A 25,301-nucleotide genomic window follows, 5' to 3' on the forward strand; every position below is an offset into this window, starting at 1 on the left:
ATTGTGGCAGATATTCTCCTAGGTGCTCAATGGTAATAAAGCCATATTTTATATGTTCAGGATTATACTTTCGCTTTGACATTTTGAATAAAATTGGCTAAAACAATATTCTAAAAGCCTAAGTAAAAACTAGATTAACGTATTTAAAGTAGATACTGATCTACCCTCATTTATGCTACACTGGTTACTTTTCGGTTACCTTCTTGCCTCATTAACTATCAAAAGTAAATAATAAAAAAAACAGAACAGCTATCTATATTTTCACATCTTTCCAAACAAAGTGGAATACAGTATTTTGCATCCCCCATTAAAACCTTTCAATTCCCCAGTTTCTGTATATTAGCCTACTGAAATAATTTGCTTTCATATCTCACCAGCTTAAACTTCTGCTGTCTTAAGCGTGATACTGTATGTCTCTTTTTCAACTTTGCGGGATACCAGTAGTCAAGTTTTGTGTTTCTTTGTTGTTTTGCTGTGATGTCATTAGAGCAATTTGGATAGAATCGGGAAAGATAATAATTTCTATATTCCTATCATTGATGACGCATAAAATATTTAAATATGCATTACGATGAAGACATTTATTACATTAGAAAAAATTAGCTTAACGTTTTGTTAAAACTAAATTTGACTTAAAAATAAATACACTGCATACCACCTGAAATGACTTCGCGTACCACAGGTTGAGAACAGTTTCAAGTTTTGATTTGTTAAAAAATTCTGCAAAAACTGTAAAATATATCAACTTACTGATACGTATACTATATACACATATGTTACTTATATGTAAAGGACTACACGTTAATAAAACTTTTACCCAAAGTTTCTTACAAAAAATGAGCTTAAGTGTTTAGTACCTGAAAGAAAAGAGAAGACAAAAAGAAAATGGCCTGCAATATTGCTTCAAAAGTTTTGATTTTCTTGTTTAGACTAAGGTCATTAATTTAATTATATCTCCTATCTTATTTCAAAGGAAGAAATAAGTTCAAAAAATGAAGCCCGCAATAGCCTATTACGTGATCTCTTTATGAAAATTTTCAAAAAAAATGACAAGTTACGAAATCTTTTTTAACAAAGCATGCAATTGAAGAAATAAAAATATAAAACTTTGTAAACGATAAAATATGCCAAGAAATAAAAATTGGGCCCTACTTGGTTACGGGTCTGCTCATACTTTTTACAACGTCCTCCTAGCGATTTTTTCAAACTCTTTATAAGTTAGATCACAATTACGTTTTAAACGTAAGAATTTGAGAACGAAAGTTGAAGTTTTTCTGAAAGTTGTCCTTCCCCATCAAAGGGGCGCTGGCGGTCAGACGACTTTCACTTTTAAGCGTACCGGAAACGAAGCCAAGTTTGCCATTTTTAACAAATGCTTTCTGATGACTGCTGCGGCTATACTTGTGGGAAGAAGCTCGCAATGAGGAACTGGTGTTTACAGATCTTTTCCAAGTTTTGCTGTAAGAACTTCTAGTCTCTGGTGATGCCGATTCTATAGCAGGCCTCCTTCCGGAAGTAATGAGCTTTAGCAAGGAATCTTTGTACAACGACCATGTCTCGTTTGCTTCTAAAGACGCTCTTGCTTCGCCAGTGGTAGGATAATCGTGGTACTGTAATATATACGTAGCCTATATGGTCATTATTCTGAATGATTGATGTAATCAGACCAGAGTCCGTGTAAAAGTTAAGAAATTCTACACTAGGCTCCAAAATTGTTCAACATACCACACTGCTTAATTGGATTTGCAAGTTAGCAGGAGCATGGCGTAAAAAGTATCGTCGCTTCAACTTTACCACGTCAGCTCCTTTGCTCATCAATGCGATATTTGTGACGTCATCAGGTCCACCGTATAAGTCATCAAGCCCCTAAGGAAGAATTATAACATGTTAATTTTATAAATTGACTAATAATGTTTGCTGCTGGAGAAATTTTAGCTTACAAATACATCTCCGGATTTCAGTCTTCCCAGTTCGAGATGTGCTCTTCTTAAAGTCGGAGGAGCACTCTTGATTCCAACTTTGTGTCCCAGCAGTTGCTCGTCTCTTGATTCACGTAATGCTGTCGCGGTCATCCTCGTGCGACTTAAGAGTCGTTGGTACGAGCCATTTTCTGGTTTTCTACTGACACCAGCCATGGCTGCATCAATCGGATCCAAATCAGAGCATGGTCGGTTTTTCGCCTGCTTTTCGGCGACAGATTTTTCATCTAGTTTTGATTGCGATACTGGAGCGATGGGTGGAAAACTTGTTTTTTTATTTACACTATGGATCTACAAAATAAAGCTAAGTCAATTAGTAAAAAAAATAGGACAAAGAAATCATCAAATTTTCCTTTATTCAAAATTTTACTTACTTCAGGTTTTACAGAAATGAAGCGTTTATCCCAAATCTCTGACTTGTCCTTGTAAGAAAACCTTTACATTCAATTTAAAATATATGTTTTTATTGTGCTATGGCAACGGTTAGCACAAGATTTTGATCCCCACAAGTAATAGCAAAAAAACGATACGATATGATATAAAAGTCACATGAAACAAATACCTTGAAAGCTCAATTATGATTTTTCTAGTTCATTTTTTAAAATGGCTAAATATACCAAACCGATGTGAAGCTGGTTACCGGTTCCCTGGTTATTTAGTTACTTATTCGCAGTTGAAGTTGGTTATTAATTTCTGGTTACTTACTCAGTTACTTATTTGAAACGTGAAATCGGTTACCTATAGTCGATGTTTAAGTGGGTTTTCTGTCAAATCACTTGATACCTGTTGTTAAAGTCATGATTTTAAACAAATTCATAAAAATTAGTCAAAATTTGAATAAACTCATAGGCTACAAATTTTATGAACAGCAATACAAACGCAAGAAAAATCTGAACATTTCTAAAAATTCAAATAAATTCATGTTATTTAAAATATTATTATGAAAAATCAAATAAATTTAAAGAACTTTGAAAAAACTTAATTGAAATTCTGTATAATTTATATCTAACACCATACAACGTTTATAAAAATTGAAATATATGTACAATGCAAAATTAATCATAAATGAATTTAATTAACTTAATCTTAAAATTATCAGTATTTGGCGTTATTGTCACTTTGCCAATGAATTTGTGTCGTTTTTACCGATTAAAAATAACATAAATTAATTGGAAAAGAAAACAATATGACCAACTACCAACTATTTTATGATTAATCAAATTTATTTTGTTTTCATGGATGCATTTTGTGAATTTCATAAACGTTATTAGGTTCTATATAAATTAATTAGAATTTAATTGAGTTCTTTGGAAATCTTTTTGAATTTATTCAAATTTATTTTTTTTTTAATATACATTTTTTAAATAGCATGACTTTATTTGAATTTTTACAAATGTTTTTATTTTCCTTGCATTTGTTTATTTTTTTTTGGAGTTTTTTGTAATTTATTGAAATTTTTATCAATTTTTTTAATTTGTATAAATCTATCCAAGCTTCCACAGTATAACGTGATTTTAATAAATAATAAACAGGAAACAGGTAATCAACATTACGCCGGTATATACCAACACTATATTAGAGCAAAATGTTGGTTGTATGCAATAATTTTTATCGCTTAATTGTCTTCGAGTCAACTCAGTAATAAGAATTAATTTAAATTGTTTAATAAATATCTTACCAAACATCTTGAAACCGAGTGGGCTTTCTTTCCCATAAAGCATAGTTTTGCTTCCTTTTCCACATCTTAAAATCCGCTTTGGGTTCAAAGGCGCTTTTTATCCTGTCACATCCGACCTCCTCCGGAGTTTGCTTGTTAAAAAGGGCTTTCTTCTGGCACCGCACATTGCTGACAAGTTGCGTACGTACAAGAGCGCATTCACCCTGCATAAACCAACCAACCAACCAAACAAGAATTGGCAAGTTAACACCAATCCATTATCTGTGTTTGCTAAAATACATACGGAGTATACTGCATTCAGAGGTAATGAGAATAAATTACTGATTTTATTATGTAGATCCACTCATATTCTTGTCCACCAGCAAACACCAATGACCCGTTCCTATAAAATATCGGAAAAGGGATATTTTATATGACGGTATAGTGCACGCGCAATCGTAACAAGACTTTACACTTGTACTCACGGATAATAATGGAGATGCAGCAAATTGGTATCAACATTTAGCAGACTTGACGGAAACAGCCGAAAAAATCGATGAGCGGCCAAATACTCCTTGGCTCCTCCGATTTTATCGCGCCGTAATGTTGAGTAATCCTTTGCAAAACAACTCGTTACATCGACCACTAAATTCACGTTTTTTAAAGGTGGCTTTTCTAGAGCAGCAACATTTACAAGTTACAAGTAGCACTTACATTTTTGTCAATTGCAATTGCCTCAACCATTCCTCTGCAAACAAGACTTTGTTCTCTGTCCAGGTTCTTTTCAACTTCTTCTATCTGTAAATTCGTACTGGTACAGATTAACAAAAGTTACTTGTAAAGTTAAGAAAAATGTTTTCAATTTTACATTTGTTGTGCATCCTTTGGTTAATACAGAGACAGTCTTGGATATGACGCTGTTTCCCACGTGATATTCGTTTACTACAAGGATCTTCCCAGTCATGATGTAATAAAACCTGTCTGCTTTTCGACCTTGATGAGCTATCAATCGACCACTTTCGTAGCTTTAAACAAAATGCAGGATGCAATAACGGTCAACCAAAAAAAAAATGATGAAAATAAACTCTTATTTCTAATGGAATATGGTAAGCTAAGATTATAATTATATACGCAATAAAGTCCATTAAACTTAGGGTGCCCTGTTTTTCCCTAAATACAAGGTTCTTGTACCGTTCGTAGCAGACGTAGCGGGCTAACTTTTCGTCATCAATTGCTGACGTTTGTCCTAACATAGCACGCACAGTGCCATTTGCTCGAAGCCATGACGCCGCCTTCTGGAGGTCCTCGGCTTTTCTAAGATCAGGAGGAGTAGAGAATATTGTTCTCAGTTCCAAGTTAATCTGAGTCGATATGCAAGGTCTAAGTAATTCGTCTTCTGTTATTAAAGGCTCTGCTAACATCTAACTTACGGTACATCTGTCTGGCGTAGAAAGATCGATCATTCGTTCCTGATGCGTAAACGTAAGATCTCCAGATTGAACAGCAAATCTGTAAACAGCACAAAAACAAGTTACAGAGTCGACGTTAGCAAGTACCCCATTATTTGTGTTTCCCCTATGATACTAACTTACTTTCTTCTCATACGAAAACAACGCAGAAGCAACATAACACTTCGAACAAGGCTTCGAAATGCATCCAGCAACTATTAAAAGCGTTTGTTATAGAAATGGTTTATTTCTAAAAATTTAATACTGTAAACTTAAAATTGAAAAGACATAAGTTGTAGCTTATGATTGGCTTATCATTATACGCTTTTTATGACGACCTAATCTGTATGTTGTTCATACCTTTCCTGTTGATTGTGGTCTTTTGTTTGGGGAAGCACTGGATCGAAATCTTCGGCGTATGAGTCCGGTTGCTGGTGGCAAATCCTTGGATTGTTCCATTCGCTAAAATGAACAAACAAAAATTCTTTAGCCTTCTAATATCAAAGGGCAAAGAGTAAGTAGCAAAACAGAAATTTCTTCTTCGCTGTAATTTCAGCTTATGTGACTATGATCATACAATCTTAAGTTTGATGTTAAAATAAATGTTAAACCTCTGTTAAACATTTATACTTTTTTACAATCTTCAAATAAATAAACGATATTGAGGAAAAACTCTAGTTATTTAACATTCAATTCTGTTGAGTTACCGAGAAAACATTGTCCACTCCGTTCAGTGAAGTAATGCGAACTCTTTGATCGCCAATAGTAACGAGTTTATGACTAACGGACAGTCTTCTTCTGTCGTATTTACCAACTGATTTTACATCCATACTTTATAACTTTTCGCTGAAAATGCAGCAATCTTTTTACTTATTGTGGCATATTGCTTGCAACACAACGAGTGAGATATTCGTGTGAAGGAAAGTTGTCAATTATTAACAACTATAAGCGTTGCTTAATCGCATATATTAAGTGTAACATTAAGCCAAAGAAAAGCCATTCAGCAGAAGTGGGTTTTAATGTTGACATCCAATAGCTTTCTGTTTTTTCGATGATAGTTTATAAATGCTTTCTTTGAAATTTAAATTGCTATGCAAACAACAGCTAAGAAAGCGTTTGCTGGGCGAAACGAAACTTGTAGCCCACTCAGCGGCACCAGGTCAAGCCTTAAATATTAACGAATTACGTTGGCTATGGTTACGCAAACATAACTGTCGAAACTGAGCAAAGAACATATTGTTGCAAGTGACGGTACGCAATGTCTCTTTATTAAAACAGCGATGATTCCGTTTTGTTAGATGGTCCAACAGAAAAGGTTAATTTGGTTTCATTTTATAGCAGAGGCAACCTTATACTGAATAATGATTTTTGTACTGAAATATTCGGCCATTCAAAACTATGGCAGCCTAAGGTTCAAACAGGTTGACAAACTTATAATCTTTTTAAAGCGTTAATCCAACAAAAAACGAAAAATTAGAAAACAGTATATGGATCAATAAAAATTAGTTACTAAAAACCCTTGGTTTTTAGTGGTAAGTCTCAACATCCCTTTTTTCTATAATGAATTTTTTTTTAACAGTTTGAAACACTTTGACCTCAATAAAAGTGACGTCACATGCGTGTATGATTTAGGCCAGGGTAACCTGAATTAAACGGGTAGGCTATAATATTAATGGATTAAAATACCAACATACTTTTAGTTAAGACAACAGCTTAGTTAAAACTTTTTCTCTGGACGCCCAACAGTATAACGATGTACTATAGTTGGCAATTCCAAACAAAGGTTTCGTTCAGTTCAATGTCATCCGCACACTTATTTGCAAAAGTTTGAACAAAAATAATATCCCAAGTGAATTTACAGGTGATGACATCAAAAGAAAACATGCATTTTAACTCGGCTTATTCAAAGCGTCGTGCGCATATAAACGAAAAACGTGCAAGGACGGAAAGTTGGTACTTAAAGGTTTAGTAATTTAGTTGAATAAGAATTTTCAAACTATACGAACAGTTTCTGATTTATAAGACAAAAAACTTAATCAGTTTTAATATGACATCTTACAAGTATTTTTTGTCTCAGAAGGTCAGTAGCACCTTTTCGCTTGATTGCCTGCTCCTTCTTGTCAAATACTGCGATCTTTAGCATGTTGTCTGGTGCTTGCCAACCTGTTTTAACATTTACGTATATGCATTGTAATTTGTGCAAATAGAAAACTTTAGAATGACTATGAACTTTAGAATGACAATGGTTTTAATCTTACAAACATTCGTCTCATCGTTTGGTGGTGAAATACAATTAATCTATTGTAGCACTGCGTATGCAAATGATGCGTTTACTTTATTATACAACAGAAACTAACAATGGAGTCGACCCGACTAAAATGAAAAGGGACGGTCAACAAATGAGAAAACAATCAAAAGCTACTACATTTCTCTAATTGCCTAAAAATTGCTTCTCACCCAATTCCCATTTTGCTTGAGCCGGCGTTCCGATATCGCGTTCTCGACTCGATGGGGTCGCTACACGGCTAGCTGTTGTAGCCATAACTTCGACGTTAGTTGAAGATTTAGTTGACCAGAAAATGGAGTAACTTTTCCACCATAAACAATTTCTAATTCCTAACAACAATGGCAACCAGTAGCAACAGTCTACTGTAATTTGGTTCTGTTTAATATCAAACCTTTCCATAGACCTAAATGTAGGTAAAGTTGGCTTACTTAATACCGTCCTCGGTACATATACTTATTGCTATAGCGCACGAAAACAAACAAAGAATATGCCATTTTACCTAAACAAGTACGTATTGTAAACCAGGTCAGAAGACAGTGATACAATACCTTGAGGCTTGATGGGCCTGGTGCGATCAATAGACACTTATTTGTAGAACAAATAAACAGAAAACAGCCATATTGGACTAGTTTCGTCCCAATTTTAAAAACAGAAAAGAAAACGATGCAAAGAAAAACACACCGACACTTCACGTTGCATTCTGTAGCTATAAAATTTGTTTTTATATGTTAAGTACCCGCCACTATTTTTATCTACTTTTTCTTTTTATATTTACGATTTGGTTATATAGCAGACTTCGCAAATTTGATCTTAAAGTAAATTTATCTTCCAAGTTACTCTGTATGTCTTTTCTATCTATACCACTAAGCTTCTCAAAACGGCTTGTGAAATAAAAGGTCTTGGTTTTGGAAAATTTCAGCGGCGCATTATTAGATCTTGCTGAAAGCAGGTCATTCAATCAATCAAGCTCAGAGCAATTCACTGTTATTTTCAAAGCCTTTACCACAACTTGAACAAAGATAGCCTACCAGTTGAAAATTTCTCCTATGTGCGTTCAAATGGAAATACAATATTTACGTAAGGGTTTACGTCAGTTGTATAGAAGATCCTCCACTTTTTTAATTCTATTCAAGAATGCCAACACGACGCCATGGCCCCTTGTATAAATATTTTTAGATGCAAAGTTATAACCTTTCGTTGTGGCGTGCATCCAAAGCAAAGGCAAAAAAGTATGTGGCCGTGAAAAGCACACTTGGAAACTTTTATACGACCACGATCGACGAATATTACTTTCAATGGTATTTTTAACGTTTATCAGTGGCAATCTATAATAAATTATTAGAATAAACGTAAGCATAGGATACATAATATATATAATAAGTTTAATAACATTTAAGTTAAAAGAGATATAGGCTATATCAAATACATAGTATAACAAAGATATACAACTACACAACGTATAAGATCATTTTTCATGTTATCATAAGATATTAAGTTATGCTATAGGATTAAGAGCACTGTTAACTCAGTCTGCCTAGCTAATGGAGAAATGCATACAGTATACGGTAAGTTCAACAAATTCATTTAATAAACCATACATTTTTTGGCTGATGTGTTGCTTATCGATGCGATACGATACCAATTTATGCATCCATCCATTTCATGCTTTGTTATGGTTCTGACTTACTTTATGCTAACAACAGAAAGATTCTGTCAATAAAACTTTCCCTAAAGTCGTAAAAATTCAAAGTTTGCTTTGTTATAACTTTCGCATTCATTTTCATGTTAACACTATCTACGACTTTATGAGAGTTCGCTATAAAACTCAAGTGCGGGGATTGATAATAATAATAATAGCAAAACCTTTTATCGAGCCCTTTTTATCTCACTGAACAACCACTGTCTTAGCTAAAGAAGCTTTCTAAAATAGCTCAGTCGTTATAAATTCAAGCCAAAATGTTGTCGGCCACTTTTCGTCGTCGCTTAAAACACGCCGCTTAACCAGACTTATTTTGGGCACACAATATCACGACTGAACTAGATATTAAACGTAACAATTACCCTGTGTTTACAAAACAAATGGTTCATTGTGACGTTGGGGATCTCTACGTACCAATAAGCGTACCCCTAACAAAACTGCTACACAAAATGTGTTAGCTTCCGCAAAACACAAAACATAATTAACAGTTTCTCATGAAGTATCGATAATCGGGTATTTTTATATAAGTTTATATTCTCAAAAGGTTAATTAATACAAATAAAAACTGAGCACTTCCTGATAAAAACATATGTCTCACAGAAGCTTACAAGTTTGATAAAGTGAGAAATTATTTTCTGTGTAACGTAATATGCATGACTAACGCGTACATTTAACATGCCGTAACTATGTCGCGTCGATTTTCTGAAACCAAACCAGGAAATACATGCTTACGATGAGGGGGCTCCCATACTATTCAGTATTCATCCCTACTTGCAAGAATTATTTATTTTAGCTCGAAATTAGCGGTGGACCACACAAATAGTGTGATATCATTCCATCGAAGCGGTAGGGGAAGAAAATACAATGTCCAAAAACGTTTATCAATTTATCGTGAGCTTCCACTGCCTCTCAATTATCAAAGCTGACCAATATTTGTTTATTCAACTGCCCGGCACCAACTCTTGCCCACTTGCTGGTGTCGAAACGCGGCCACTTGTTCAATGGTTACGTCATAACAAGCGCTTCAGGCCTGGATCGCAACTGTTTTATCATTGGCTCACTTTCACTAAAAGGGGCTGATATCATGGCATCGTGATAGATTTCAAGATTTGACATCAGTGCTAAAGAACTAATAGCCATGACCATCTCCGCTTTTTTATTTCTGACGAATATAGCTAGGTCTACATTTCTCTGAACTAGGACTATACCAACTTCCCAAAAATTCATCAAAATCTTTATATAGATTCCAGACTAATGGTATTTGAAGGTGGAGTTCCAATAACTTTTATTGCAAGTAATCTTTACATATCTGATCAAATACATGTCGTTCTCAGAGATTTCTTATGGGCTTTATATTATTTACGTTTCACCAATGAATTAATTATCAGAAGGGCCTGTCTTAAGATCTGTTGTAAAAGCAATTTTTTTCTCAAGACGTTGTAGGCTCTACTCGCTCGGATTATATTTTACATTGCTGTGTAGGATATGGTTCGGGCTAGTGATATGAAAAAAGCTGGTTAACTTGGCTTCGCTTTACTTGAAATTTCGGATAACTAAAACAAAAAATAGAATAGCTGAAGTTAATCAGTCCCGGCAAAACGCTTATTTAAAAGTATGTTAACAACTAACAATAAATCGACATTTCGGCTTTTGACGCTTTAATCCGACTCTCCGAGTGTTCTGTCGTTCCAAGATGCAACAACGCGAACAACACTTACTTGCAAGCAAAAATTTAGAAACAAAATTGTATGATTCTCACAAAACTTCTTCAAGGGAGTACGTAGATGTAAAAAGGAAACTAAACCATATCAAAGCAAAGACTCACCCAACATGCAGTTGAATGAAAGTTTTTTCAAAGATCTGAAACTTCCAATATTCACGGAAAATATGAACAACTGCCACTGAGAAGAAAACTGGCAAGAAACTTTCACAAAAATGACAAGCGAAATGGAATAAAGAAATTCAAGTACGTGCTGAAAGTATAACACGCAGGGAATAAAGAGATAGCTAAAAAAATAAACTTTGCAATTTTCTCGCAGTACAGTGTTCCAATCCAATATGAAATCGAGGCAAAAACATAATCTTCATTATAATATTAACTTACCTCACCAGCAATTCTTATACATCAACAACATCACAGTGTTACATAATTCACAACAAGATACGTTTTATCAAGCATCTTTGCTACTTGCACAAAGCAAGTATTAAAACCATTTTACAGATAAAAAGACAAGGGGAAACTGGTATGATACATCAACAGAAAAGCATGCATCAACATAAAATCATTTTAAAAAAACAACATTAATACGCAAAGTAAAAACGTGACATTCAGTTACACAAGAAGTAAAACAAAAATTTAAGCCGAACGCGTGCAACCGAAGATAATAAAAAACTAGAAAAATTGTGCATCACAAAACGTATAACGAAAGTCAAATCGGGCATTTGCTAACGAAATACTGTATTTAAGTTAACGCGTTCAGCGTTTTTACATTTAGCGACATCGAAGAAAGTCAAAGACTGCGCTCACAGGAAGTCGGGCCTTTTCCAACAAGCGTTAAGGCTGAGGTACACTGGAGAAATAAACAAGGTGGCTACATTGTTGGTGATATAATAATGACACGTAATGGTAAGACATATATCTTTACACGAATTGAACACGATCGTCCGCAGGTGCGCGGTTAGAGGATTTTAAATGCTGAAATATATCGCACGATTTTTCGCTAGTTAGTGTTGATTTTGCCGAGGATTTTTTCGGTATTTTCTTTCCACCATGAGATGTTGACTCGGGTGAAGCAGACGACTGCAGTGCATCTTGTACTAAAGAGTTATTTTCAGATAACAGGGTGGATACTTGAGATATCTGCGTTTCAACTTTGTACTTTTGCAGTTTCGGAGCACTAAACAGTTGACAATCACTTGATTGAACAAGTCTGAATGCTGTGTGGGTGGTGGACACGGTCGATACAATCGCCTTGTTATGGAGGAGAGGATAACCGTCGTCCAGTGGGGACAGCGGCGTGTGGGTAAATTTATCAACGATCTCAGAATATTCATGACCAGGTGGCTGTATTCCACATACACTTGCAGCACTTGGGGCTGGCTTGTAAGCACTTGTCGTCGGAGAACTTATGACATGAGCGTTTTCTTCATTTTGGTCTTTATCATCAGCACTAATTTTTTGAATTGCAGAGACCGATAGTCCAGATGATTCACCTCTTTCAAGGGACTTGTTAGGATGGGTTTCACTATCTGAAAGCTTGTCTTTGGTGAGCATCCGTTCAAATAGGGAGATAAATTTATCTTCCTCTTTTTTTGAAGGTGAATGATTTTCATATTTTGGCATGACAGCACAAACGTTTGCTTCAGGCTTTTTCAGATTCTGATAAAACATTCCTCCTGGTGAAGATCTTGTAAATGGTGATTTATTTGGTGAGTGAACAGGAGAGGTCAAGGGAGTCCACGGACTCTTCATCGGACTTCTCCCATTTGATATCAGGGAGGAAGGGGACATGTTCTCAAAAGATCCATTAGAGGAAGCCATACGTTGATATTTTTTGGATGGCGTAAATGCACTACTTGGGGAAGAAACAAACCTTGATGGACTTGAGGAGTCATAGTTCTAAATACAAAATACTTTTAAGATTGGAAGACACACGTTTGAAAGATGTAATATTTTACAGTTTTAAGTATCAGTATTATCACAACCTTTCAAAATTAAAAGAAAACAGGACCAAACCTTGAGACAAGCAACACAACAATTTATTCAGTAATAGCTCTAACATATGCCTGCTTAAGTTGGCTTATATGGAATTATTTCCCAAAATATAGCAAGCAACTCACCGGAGGTAGAACAGGTGTTGGTGCAACAAGACCAGTCTTACTTGGAACCTGCGTAAATATTTTTGGTTCTTCGAGTGCAAGGACGCCAAATTCTTCTCGTTGACCACTGTGTTCAGATGAATCAATACGATGAGAGCTGCTTTCACTGGTCATCGAGTGAAACGAGGTGTTAAAGTCGATGCCAGCCATTATTCCACTATTATCTGATAGCATTCCTTTCTTAGTATTTCTGGTAACCTGCAATACATCTCAATATGACAAAGTCGTAACTACATAGCGATTCCTACAGAAATGCAGTGCACATTCAACATACTACCGAAGCCTAAAGCATTTATTTTGAACTAGTTCTTCACTTAATACCTTATCCGCCACATTCATACAGCCTAACAAGAAACATACCATTTTAGACAAGTCTTGCAAATGCAGAGGATCACTGAGGACAACCAGATCCTTCAAAGACTTTGTCGCTTTATCTGAACCAACATTGTCATTGACTGCATAACCTTCTCCTATTTCACCTGTCAGTTTTCATAAAATAAAACGTCAAATATTGAAACAAAACTCTTCAGGGAATACCCATTGCCACTTTCAGTTAATCCACTTTTAAATAGTGTGTGCTTGCACTACATAAATCATACATACTAGAGCAGTATACCAGTACCCCTAGCTTCTATTCAACACAAGCAATCCAGCATATTTGCATTGAACTGTTGTATGATAAAACTCCAGTATGGTAAACATGTAGACAGTGTACGCTAAGAGAACATGCACTTTTACTATTAACAACTCACCAAATAGATAAGCCATGGCATCGAGCAAAGAAGATAAAGTGTCTGAATTAATATGATACTTCCTATATAGTGTCACCTGAGTATCTTCCATTTCATATGGCATCATGCCTGGGATGTATACATAAAAATTATTTAGCAACTGATCGAAACAGGCAAATAAATTGCTTTAAGCTGTTGGTAGACCAGGCCTATAAAATTAGTGGCTTTAGCCTTATTTACCGGCTTGTTTTATGTTCACAGCATTAATTAATAGACATTGTACAACACACAAATTCGTGAGTTTGCTAAGCACACATTAACAAGCCCCAAAAATTTTGACAAATAACTAACCCAGTGAATGAAGAAGCTGGCTCACGCCATCCGTTTGCCAAATTTTTCGACCAATTACGCTGAGTTCAGTCAAGTTCAAGGAATGGTTGTTATTTGAACGCAGTGCAAACACCTGGTAAATCCATTCGTGTAAGATGGACGCTGTTTTTGGAGATGGCACAAGCTTACCCAGGTCAACAAGCATTTCCTCAGGGAGATTCAAGTACGGTGATATTTGTTTTGAAACTCTCTGTACATAGAGAAAATGATAGTAACATTAATTATATTCGAAGCACAAATTTAATCAATATTTTAATCAATAAAATAGCCATTACTTATACATGAGATTGTTACACAATACTTTTCGTCACTGTCTGCACAAGGCTGCAGGAATTTACACCAAAATTAATGATGATGCAGCCTGCAGGAAACAAAACTTACTCACATGACAAAGCTCTTGTGATCCTGGTTTTGGAAAGAAAATAGCTGCAGGTAATCCATTACAACTTGGCCTTAGCTCAAAACCAGCAGCTGAAAACAGTTCCCTCCATCCTCTCGCATTGTTCAGTTTTGTTGAAACACTTTGCTAAAAAACAAATCAATCTGAATATAAATCACAGCAGCCAAATTAATTGTTTTTTGTAAGCCTTGCATGTTAATACCTGGGACGTATACAGAGGTACAGACTCCACAGAATCAACCAAAGTTTGTTGTGAAGACTTTTCTAATAAATGTACAGCAAGTTTTAAAGTATCCATGGCGAAGAAAGGGTTGCCTTGTACAACTTCTAGCAAAGCATGATGAGTGACAAGATCTCTGGCATCAACACACGAGGACTGGCCAATATGCAAAAACCCAGCCCAGTAGGATGGGTGCTCAAACTGCTGGCTGCCTCGTAGAGTTTCCATGGCTGCTGTGAGTGCTGTTGTTGAACAGCGGCCATTCAAAAGGTAACCGTAAAAGGTTTGCAAGAGCAATCGACTTGCTGTTTCTGGAATGGGCCACATGGGTGTCAGTACTGCCTTGCAACCAGCACAGAGAAAACAGCGTAACAAACATGACATGGACTTTGAAAGAGCAGCAGTACTGGCAATGCTGCTACTACTTTTAAATAAATGAGTAGAGCCAAGCACCATAAGTTTCATAGCTCTCATATCAGTTGACAATATGTCAGAGTCATTTAAGATTATTTCTCCAAAGTTTTCTAATTCTGCTGAATTCGTCTGTGCTTTAAAATCAAGGGGTGATTCAAGCACAGTGGTCTCACTTGGTGACTGACTATGACCGGCAAATTCAGTAAAACTATCGCTGCCCAAAACAATTCCTATTGGTTGCTTCCATGACACGTTACAAGCAAAGTGAGCAATTTCAGTTGCGCCTAAGTGTGCCAAAGCAACATCTTTGTTAACGGAGGAACCAGTAAAAGGCTCAACTCTCAGGATTCCTCCCACCATGTTAGCTTCTTCCTCAGATGCATGCGATGCGGACCATCTATCACATGCCACTGATGAAGGAACAGAAGGATTTCCTAAAACTAGGCCTCTTGTATAATCGAAAATTGTGACTTCATCCTTTTGATGTCTGATTAAATTGTAACAGGAAGGCGCAATTGTAACAATGAAATTCTGAGATAGAAAATGGTCTGTTGATCGTTTTTTTAACATGCAAAAAGGTACAAGTAACAAATCACCTTCAACCAACAATGTGAGCTTAGATAGTGTTGATTGTTTTGCGAACTGTTTCACTTGACTTTCAACTTTAGATATGAGCAATTCGTACAATGCATAGAAAGGAGGCTTGGTTTTCAAATTTTCAAGATCCTGAGATTGACAATCAACAGCGGAGAGCAAACAACCTTTGTTTACTTTTATGTGATCAGCCACATAATGCAAGCTTTCCTGAATTTCCACTAAGTAAGAGAATAAGGAAAAATCTTTGCTTGTGATATTATCACTTACTGATAAATCGCTGTCTTCAGTATCAGCATCAGATGTATCCACGCCCAAAGATTTCCTCAGCTCATAGATAATTTCTGTTAATACACTGGTACCTTCCGCATTGTTTGAACTTAATAGGTTAATGTGACCAGCATAAGTGATACTGCCGTTAGGTGAGATAAACCACTGAAGTAAATGGCCAGCTGTTATAGCATAATAAACTACTATAGTATCTTGTTTATTTGCGTAGGCAAGTATTTGATCTACTGTGACATGTGCAGTAATCTTCATTGTTCTCTCCTTAAAGTTGTTAGTGCTGTGAAATATTCTCTCCGGAAAAGTTCTAGATTTTTCGGCTATGACCAGCGCATCATGCTGTTGGCCACTTTGACATAACACACAGAGTAATGAAGAATAACACTTGACTAGTACTTTGTACATCACTACGGCTTCACTATTAGCAAATACTTTTTGATCAGGTCGCTTTGCTAGGAAAATTTCAATGCACAACTTTTCAGCCATGTCTGCAGCTTTTTGGAAGTTTTCAAGGGATGCATCCAGATCACCTGCAGCCCAATATGCAACTCCAAGGTCATGCAACGTCATGATCATTTCATCCTGGTTGTTAACACCATGACTAAGGAGCATAGCTTGCTGGAGGAGGAGGACAGATCTTGAGTAATCATTACTGGGAAGGTGAAGACTGTTTCTGAAATTTATATACAATTTATGACTTTTCTTTGACAAATTTTGGTAGAGCATATTAACATACACATAAATTTTTATTGCACGAGTTTAAGTAAAATCAGCAAAAAAATTTGTTGCTTTTAATGCAAAATCTTGGTTTTTACAATTATAAAAATGTTACTTACCGTCCTATACCATGCAGTGCAATAAGCTTGGCTTCCTCATCATTTTGTTCTTTGGCAATAAATAGATGTTGCTCTTGACTTGGGATTGCAGAAGAGAAGTCCCCCATGGCTTCATAAGTTGCAGCAATATTTCCGTAAGCTCTTCCTTGGCATGGCCTGTTATTATTTCTCTGAGCAATTTCCAAATCCAATTTATGAAAAGTCAAAGCTTTATTGTAATCCTTCATTAACAAGTAGACTCCACCTAGGCAGCATGCAGCGTCACCTTTTATATTTTCATCATTAATTTCTACTCCAACTTTCATCTGCTGGTTAAGACTGTATATAGCGTCGTTATATTTTCCAATTGTAGAATACATTAAGCCCAGTTCCTCATGTGTTGATGCAGTAGCTAAGGAATTACCCATCTGTTCACATATTGCTAACCGCTTCTGGCTGTATGTTATGGCATCGCTTATTTTCCCAACTTGCCTAAATGAGTTGCTTAATCCTTTGCATGTTCTTTCCATGAGAGTGAGATTTTTTATTTCATATGCATGTGACAGAGCTAGCTGGTGGCATGATATAGCCTCATCAAACATTTCCAATGCAGCACTACAATCTCCAATATTGCAATGTGCTTTACATTTTTCCAAACGTGCAGATTTTGAATCAATGTTCTGTAAGATGTCTACTTGATCCTGAAAGCAATCCTTTGCTCTGTGGAAATCCTCCAAATTTGTGTAAGTAATGGCAAGATTCCCACAGGCTTGTGCCCAAGTCAATGGTTCTTTGCTTGTCTTACTAAGCTCCAACTGTCGTTCGTAGCAAGGCAAAGCTTCATGATAGCGCTCCAGAGCAGTTAATGTGGCACCCAATCTCCCTTGGGCTTTGTATTCATTTTTAGAATCTCTTACTACTTCAGCATATATGGCTGCTTCCTTCTGATGTAATTCAAGAGCTTCATCTAACTGACCAATAGAACGTAACACTCCACCCAGAGAAGCACAAGCTTGAGCTACTAAAGTATCTTCATTGTGTTGCTCAGAAAAGACAAGTTGTTGTTGATAAAACCCAACAGCTTGTTCTGGTTCTTTTTTGGCAATGTAAATATCACCCAAGTTTCCAAACGCTTTAAAAGTTCCTCTTGTGCTGTTTAGTTCAGTAGATAGGGATAAAAACATATTTTGGCAATCGAAAGCGACATCAAGATTTCCAAGAGCCTTGTGCGCCAAACCAAGGTTGCAGTAGGCTCGAGCCATGGCCACTTTATCCTGGCACTCTGTTGCAACAAGTACACTTTTCTCATAGCATGAAACAGCCTGTTGATAATCGTGCAGAGAGAAGCAAGCAAAACCAAGGTTATATAGAGCTCTTCCCTCTCCAGATTTATCAGGATTTTGAACCAAAAGAGCAAGGTATTTTTGGTAATGTTCTATGGCATTGCTATATTGACAAAGTGTGTTGTAATGGTTGCCAAGATTCATGAGAGCCCTTGCTTCATTGGTAGTATTCCCAATTTGTCTTGCAACATCATACTGAGAACTGGAACACAAACAAAGAACTTCAAGACTATTGTACTTGGTATTGGCAACTAATACCGCTGTAAGAGGCTAAAGATTATAAAGATGAAACTTAACCAAAGTGGTGTGGACAAGACACTAGCAAAAATAGCATCAGATTTAAGTTTTCGAATTAGAGTTTTCATAAGGATAGTATCAGATTACTTGTAGTGGTATTGAGCTTTTTCACGCTCATGCAAAGCTTGGTATGCAACTGCTAGGTTTCCATGAGTGCTACATTCAGAGTTTCTGTCACCAATCTTGCTTGAAATTTCCAGTTCTTTGATATGGTTCTTAACAGCCTAACACATTAATGGTAAAATGTACGACAGTAGATATTTCACAGCAGGTAGGACAGACCAGTTTTTAAAAATTCATTCAGGTTACTACACAAGTTGCCTGTACCTGGTCATACAGGCCTAATGCACTGCAGGCATTTCCAATGTTCCCATACGCTCTGCCCTGACTGCCAATGTCGCCATTGTCCAATGCAATTTTTAAGCACTGTGCTTGAAGCTTTAATGCCATTTCATAGTCACACATCTATACAAAAATTATCAATCAATTATTACATATGAATAACAACACAAGTCTACATACAAGTGGAGCAAACTTTTTGTTGGAAATTTATGACTGATTCAAACAAAACTTAATTCATTCAAGTCTGAAAAAGGTCTTAGTTCAAATGAGGTTGCTATAAAACAAATGAAAACCTGATGGTGTACGATGCCAAGGTTAGCACATGCCCGTCCCTCCAAATGTTTATCTGATGTTTCCAAACTTATACCGAGTATTCTTTGGTAAGCTGTTAGGGCAACTGAGGTATCACCTTTTTGTTCAAAGAAAAATATTATAGATCACATGAAAAAAAATTGTATAGTGTGCATAGTGTATCTGTGATTAAACATATATTGATGTGTAGACAAACACGTTGTAAAAAATAGGTAATTGAAATTCTACCTAAATGCCTTGCAGAGTAGCCCAAAGTCAGCAATGCTTTTGTCTCATTCAAATTATCCCCGAGTCTTTTGCTAATTTCTGCAGATTTCTGCAAACAAGCCATTTCTTCATTCATCCTAAAAATTTTGTCAAAAGATTTATCAGCGAAACAAAGTAAAAGCAGTTAGGATCATCACAACACATCACAACTGGAACAGTGTATGTATTTACATTTCCATTGCTCTGTAAACAATTGAAACATCAGTGTATGCCTGAGCTTCTTCATAGCCACCATCACTGAGACCATCAGAACAGAAACGCAAACGATCTTTCTGGCATCTCAGAGCACCTTGCTTATCACCAAGCGCAAGTTTTGCTTGAGCAACTTTTCCTAGCTCACGGCATTTCATCAATAAATCTTGTGTTTGTGAACATATTTCAACTGCACTGTCATGATGTTGCAATGCACTTTTATGGTCACCAAGAGCGGTGTACACCATACCCAATCCGCTGTGTGATGCTGCAATCAAGCGATAATTCTACGAAAAAAGCAATATAGCAGTTTACAGCAAGAAAAAGAACCATCAATTATATGTAAGTACTTTTTACTTAGAAAAAGTTGAAGAAATAAAATAACCTGTAACAACTCCACTGAAAATTTTATTGAAAATTATTGTTGTAAATATATTGTATTTTATTTGTATATATACTATTGTAAAAGTTATTAAAATATAATGCTAAAACTCCTACAGTTTTGATCAAAAAATCTTAAGACCATTTGTATGTAAAGCATATGCTTGTTCTATATTAAACCTTGAGTTCTTGAGCAATAGAAAGCTGTTTTCTATAGTTTGCCAGAGCTTCATCAAGATGGTTCAAGGAAAGATGTGCTGCTCCTAAATTGCCATAAGCTCGACATTCACCTGCTGCATCCGACAAAGCTTGAGATATTTTCAAGTCTTCTGTCATATAATGTATGGCCCTGTACACAAATGTAAGGGTTTAAGGCAAGGTTAATGGTAATAGGAAAAGTAAAAGCATGGATGACAACATTCACAAGCATTGTTTTTTAAGATGTTTTTCAACTGATCCAACTCTAAAAAATGAAGTCAAATATTTGACTAATTATTGCATTGCTGGTTAAATATTTATCCAATTTCATTCATAACTTTTCAAATAACTTATATACCTTTCATAGTTCTCCATTGACCATAAGGCACTGCTTAAAGCTGAGTATACAGACCCTTTCAATTTCAGGCTTGAAGAGCCTATTGAAATAGCACATTCCAAAACCTAACCAACAAAAGATTTAATGACTTTAATAACAAGAACTAAATACATCTTTATCTTGTCCTGCTTCACAACTCTGCTTAAAATGTGTTTCTGTACATCAGCAAAAATGGACAAAATTCTAATCTAAGAAATACATTTCAACATAAAAACCTTTCAATGCAACTGCAAGAAAAAGCATCCACAATCTCACATTTCGGTGGATTAAGTAAAATATCACGAAAGTCTTTAAAAAAATTATTAAATTAAAAAAACAGGTTTTGATCCTTTGCAGCTCAGCTACATGTGCCAAGAAATTCGATTAACATGTATGTTAAAACTAGGGATGCACATTTTAGAATAACAAATCCTAAAGATCCGAATCTCAAAAGATTTGAAGCTATTTTTCTTCCTTTTCCCGAATCTTAGGAACCGGTTTTATTTTATGATTTAAGGTTTTCATTGGCACGTGCAGGAGATGTTTTTGTCGATTGTTATTTCACATTCTCATACTATGTGGTGGTGTGTTAATCGTCTTGAATTAAAACATGTGTTATGTCAGTTTGATAATTGTAAACTTGCTTGAAACATAATAATTACGTGAGCCTATTGCAAATTCAAAACAAAAGAACTACTGGTGCTTAATATTTGTAACTTTTATGCTATTCTGCAGTAGAATAGGGTTCAAAATTCTAGATCCAAAATAAACTATTTTAGATTATTCTAAAATAGTCAAGTATTCTGTATTGTACATCTCTAGTCACAACTCACAAGAAGGAGACCAATAAACTGCTAGGAATTAATTTAAAAATTAACATAACTGTGAAATCGAACAACAATGCCCATGAAAAAAACATACAAGCCAGCAAAGCCCAAATGCAACAACACAGTGGGAAGAGGAATGTGGAAGTGGTGGGAAGAACAATATATAAGAGAGAAAAAAAAAATATTACCGGTATAATAACTGACATTGGACCATATTAAAGAGATCTTTTTACATGGATAAATTTGTGACCGTACAAAAATGTTTAAAAAACGGCTGGTCTATCTGATCATATTATCGGTGGTTATAACCTGCTTTTACAGCATTAAAATGATGTTTCGATGAGACAGGAGTGCAAGCCAAGCTTATTTAATTTCACATATAAAGTAACTATAATTACTTTAAACAACTAAAATTGTGGGAAATGAGGTAAACTTAAAGGCACAATTACAAGTAGCTATACTTGAAATAGTTGTGATCTGTTGCCAAACAATTCTGGACAATCATTTCATTCCACTTCATTGCACTTAATAGGGCTTACAATCTCACTGAAATCCACACAAAAGCTAGCCAATCAAAACTTCCTAATTACAATTAAAATGGAAAGCACACATTTATAATCTACACAGACTAAACAAGTGCTATTCAGCTTTTTTAAACTGGGCAATCAGCAGCATTCTATAACAAAAATACCAGTACAAGAAAAAACAGCAAACAGCTAAAAAAAATTGAAATTCTGTTGCCATTGAAACAATATCTGAAACTAGCAGTACTTATCCAAAACCCAAATATCTACAATCCAAGAAGTTTCAATAGGTGTTCTGTTTCTTTTTTCAATTAAAATATTAAAAATTATAAATGCAAATATCTCTTCAAAATTTTAATTCCTTTTATGGGAAGATGCAATAAGCAAATCAAACATGTTTACCAACGGTACGCAAATAAAGCAGTTTAAGATCAATAATATACATTATAAGGTAATCTCACGAGAATGGTCAAGTGAATGCTCACAATGTACATATACCAGTCATACCACATTGCATATTCAGATAACATTATACTGTACTAAGTATATATGTCTCAATAACATCACAGTACTTGTTAAACCTTTAAGATATGACAATAAAACACTTTAAAATTAAACAAACCTTAACCTTCTCAGTTGTTTTTAGAATCAAATTACGGTAGGCTTACCAAAATAACCCAATCAGCAATCCTATATAAACAAAATCAGCAAACCAAAAACAAACGAATATTTAACACAATCTTATACAACAACCCAACTGTGATAGCTTCAGATTCACTGATAACCAAGAAGCTACTGAAGCCTGCTCAAATGAAAACAATGACAGCTTTGTCAAGGAAATGGTCAAATTCCAATTAATTATTTTATCAAGTTGCTAGACCTCAGTGAATGGACACATAATGAAAAGAAATTTAAGAAACAGGCACACAGACATAATGAGAAGAAACTGAGTAATATAAGAATTTCATTTCAACTTTGAAAATCTGTCAGGTGTTGATGCTAAAAGGCAAAACAAGATAACAATTCCACAGTGAACTTACAGCAGTTACTTACCTCAACTGCAGCAGCAGGATCATTATGAGCCAGAATATCTTGTCCAATCACAGAAGTAATCACAAAAGGGTTATTTTCAAGATTCATTTCTTTTAACTGTGTCATGACTGTAGCCAATGATTCTTAAAATATTGAGAAATGTTTTGTAAGTAACAGAAATAATGCTTCAATCTATTTGCACACTTTATGGTGGTAACTTATAAATACCTTTCAATGGGGATTTTAGTGCCGCTTCAATTAGTGCCTTTAAAAAGTTTACGTTTTTTCTATCTCGTGCCATTCCTTTCGAAAATGCAGTAAGTGCAGAATAGTAACGGCCCAGACATTGTAGTGCCACACCTTGTCGGAAGTACCCCTAAAAATGGTAGAAGTTTACGAGAAATGATAGGATAAGTATGATACTGATTCAAACACAACACTTATACTCAATTGATTAAAAACAAATCATTATATAAAATGTTGAAAGATAAACGACATATATATCAAAGAAAGATATTCGAACTAGAAAAATTGTAAATTTGAAAAACTATTGGAACTTGCTGTGAATGCAAAGTTTACCAAAGTATATAACTAATGCAGCAAAAAGAGTCACACCTACCATGGTATAACTGGGATCAACTGTTAGACATTTTTTAGCATCAGAAAGAGCGTTCTCATATTTTCTCAAATGCACCCTTACTACAGAGCGATTGCCATACAATGAAGGATTTTTGGGATCTTCCTGCAATGCTCTTGTATAGAGCTGGTCAGCCTTTTGAAAATCGCCATTATTGCAAGCATCCTCAGCGCCTTTGATGATCTCTAATGCTGGGATATGGTCATTATGACCTTTGCTATCAGGCATAATAACTTCAACCTAGTGTCACATCTTCATATGTTTTTCTAATAAAATAATGTCAGCTTTATGGTAAATTGCAAGAACAGTCTGGCAGTGTACACGGATAGTAAAAGTGGTATTATCAAAAAAGTGGTATTATCAAAAAAGTGGTATTATCAAAAAAGTTGTATTATCAAAAATATGTCCGCTTGTAAAATAATGACATTGAAGCATGTGTTCACAATATATATATATATATATAAATGTAGTCTATACTGTATATACACATAAATATTCATACATGAAAAGCCATTCAAAAACACTTGAAGTTTAAAACAACTGCGTACATTAAACATAAAAATGTTCAAGAATGTGTAACATAAAGCATTATGTCACATTGCTCTTAACACATACTATATGCAGACTGCAGTATAAACATAAACAGTATATATATACTATATATATACATAAATGTATAAAAGCTACAAAAATACTTCTATAGTAACTTGGTTTAAGTAAAACTTATAGGTTCCCCAAGAGAAATTACAAGATCAAAGAGTTGTTTATCTGAAAACCAGTCAACTTTAGATGCATGGATCAAAGCTTGGAGCGCTTCTTTACGAATTTTTAATTCTTTTACAGAATTTTCAAGAGCTTCTTTGAGCTCCCGAACTTTCTTGTTATCATTTTCAGCTTCTGCTTGGCGAACCAAGATGTCATTTTTCTCTTCTGCATGATGTAACAAGATGCTTAGGCTTCGATTTTTTTGTTCAATATTATAAAGTCTTTTCTTTGAATTGTCAAATTGTTTTTCAAGATCAGAAAGATGTTTCATCTTGTTTATTACTTGTTGATTTATAACATCCAAGGTTTCAAGTTTTCGTCTTATGTCTTCATGTACTGGTCGAATTATTTTTGTCTCCATTTCATTTGACTGAAATGCCTCCGGAAATACTGCTTTGAATGTTTCTTGTCCATAAAGCAATGTCTTCACCACCCTATCTTGATTAATATTCGTATTCTGCACATCTTTTAAAATATTCTCCGTAGCTTTGATTTGGGAAAGCAGCTCTTCATTTGTCATACTGGCACTAGGCTCTTGTGAAAGTTGTTTTCTGTGCAACAGTTGTGCTTGAATGTCTCGCAAACGTTGCATCAATTTAATCTTGAGTTTTGAGAGTTGTCGGAGCACTTGCACAGGATCTTCTTCCATTTCCATTTTTATAAATGCTTACAACTTAAACAAAGTGTTATTATGGGCTATAGTTTGTAAAAGCTTATCGTAACAACCAATACCTGAATAGAAACTGCAATTTTTATGACATGTGTTATGAGTCTATAACATTTTCTTGACTGACAATATCCCGCTGTTCTCGCAAAAGACAATCTCAAAGTTGATAGGAGTTTTAAAAGCAGTCAGGCTATTGACTGTTATCATTCGGGATACGTTTTGCAAGAAAATAGGCATGTTTGAAATATTCCTTGAATGTAATCAACAGCTGTAGGTCCTACTGAAAAATTGGGTCAGGCTAACTTTGAAATATTTTGCAACGTTTTGCACACTTACTGGCAGA

The 25,301-nt window shown here is 35.2% G+C and overlaps 3 protein-coding genes across 6 annotated transcripts; all 3 read right to left on the reverse strand.

Annotated features, from left to right (window-relative positions):
* Positions 1–480: 480 nt before the first annotated feature.
* On the reverse strand, positions 481–8,196 carry LOC143447295 (uncharacterized). Of its 3 annotated transcripts, XM_076947327.1 has the most exons (16): positions 7,920–8,196; positions 7,542–7,700; positions 7,144–7,247; positions 5,445–5,546; positions 5,229–5,299; positions 5,067–5,145; positions 4,828–4,997; positions 4,505–4,661; positions 4,351–4,434; positions 4,122–4,252; positions 3,979–4,039; positions 3,658–3,860; positions 2,354–2,414; positions 1,941–2,270; positions 1,726–1,866; positions 483–1,610 (listed from the first exon to the last, which is right to left on the reverse strand). In XM_076947327.1, the coding sequence occupies exons 2-16, from the start codon at positions 7,624–7,626 to the stop codon at positions 1,230–1,232; spliced, it is 2,160 nt and encodes a 719-aa protein (XP_076803442.1). In that variant the 5' UTR covers positions 7,627–7,700; positions 7,920–8,196; the 3' UTR covers positions 483–1,229. The 3 variants fall into 3 exon arrangements, with proteins under 3 accessions (XP_076803443.1, XP_076803442.1, XP_076803441.1); XM_076947326.1 differs by lacking the exon at positions 7,920–8,196 and having other exon boundaries at positions 7,542–7,770; XM_076947328.1 differs by lacking the exons at positions 7,144–7,247; positions 7,542–7,700; positions 7,920–8,196 and adding an exon at positions 5,792–5,961 and having other exon boundaries at positions 481–1,610.
* A 2,705-nt stretch (positions 8,197–10,901) lies between these two features.
* LOC143445353 (uncharacterized) lies at positions 10,902–23,835 on the reverse strand. 2 transcript variants are annotated; one of them, XM_076944401.1, is made up of 18 exons: positions 23,509–23,835; positions 23,118–23,265; positions 22,911–23,032; positions 20,489–20,592; positions 20,113–20,281; positions 19,531–19,838; positions 19,321–19,436; positions 19,074–19,189; positions 18,766–18,903; positions 18,526–18,662; positions 16,820–18,343; positions 14,673–16,656; positions 14,456–14,596; positions 14,032–14,260; positions 13,702–13,809; positions 13,310–13,428; positions 12,911–13,147; positions 10,902–12,689 (listed from the first exon to the last, which is right to left on the reverse strand). In XM_076944401.1, the coding sequence occupies exons 1-18, from the start codon at positions 23,752–23,754 to the stop codon at positions 11,712–11,714; spliced, it is 6,924 nt and encodes a 2,307-aa protein (XP_076800516.1). In that variant the 5' UTR covers positions 23,755–23,835; the 3' UTR covers positions 10,902–11,711. The 2 variants fall into 2 exon arrangements, with proteins under 2 accessions (XP_076800516.1, XP_076800515.1); XM_076944400.1 differs by having other exon boundaries at positions 13,271–13,428.
* On the reverse strand, positions 23,788–25,040 carry LOC143445354 (uncharacterized). The gene has a single exon (XM_076944402.1). It carries the CDS (start codon positions 24,944–24,946, stop codon positions 24,239–24,241), a length of 708 nt encoding a protein of 235 aa, XP_076800517.1. The 5' UTR covers positions 24,947–25,040; the 3' UTR covers positions 23,788–24,238.
* Between the last annotated feature and the right edge of the window lie 261 nt (positions 25,041–25,301).

The sequence above is a fragment of the Clavelina lepadiformis genome, chromosome 2 (genome assembly GCF_947623445.1).
Source record: "Clavelina lepadiformis chromosome 2, kaClaLepa1.1, whole genome shotgun sequence".
NCBI lineage: Eukaryota > Metazoa > Chordata > Ascidiacea > Aplousobranchia > Clavelinidae > Clavelina > Clavelina lepadiformis.

Bases quoted from the DNA above. Each gene is read 5' to 3' on its own strand.
- LOC143445354 (XM_076944402.1), bottom strand. From the start codon at position 24,946: ATGGAAATGGAAGAAGATCCTGTGCAAGTGCTCCGACAACTCTCAAAA.
- LOC143447295 (XM_076947326.1), bottom strand. From the start codon at position 7,770: ATGGAAAGGTTTGATATTAAACAGAACCAAATTACAGTAGACTGTTGC. The intron at 5,300-5,444 runs GTATGAACAACA...CGCTTTTAATAG, and splicing joins GACCACAATCAACAGGAAAG to TTGCTGGATGCATTTCGAAG. The intron at 1,867-1,940 runs GTAAGCTAAAAT...ATTCTTCCTTAG, and splicing joins TGAAATCCGGAGATGTATTT to GGGCTTGATGACTTATACGG.
- LOC143445353 (XM_076944400.1), bottom strand. From the start codon at position 23,754: ATGCCTGATAGCAAAGGTCATAATGACCATATCCCAGCATTAGAGATC. The intron at 23,033-23,117 runs GTATTTATAAGT...CAATATTTTAAG, and splicing joins ACTAAAATCCCCATTGAAAG to AATCATTGGCTACAGTCATG. The intron at 13,810-14,031 runs GTTAGTTATTTG...TATACATCCCAG, and splicing joins CCAGCTTCTTCATTCACTGG to GCATGATGCCATATGAAATG.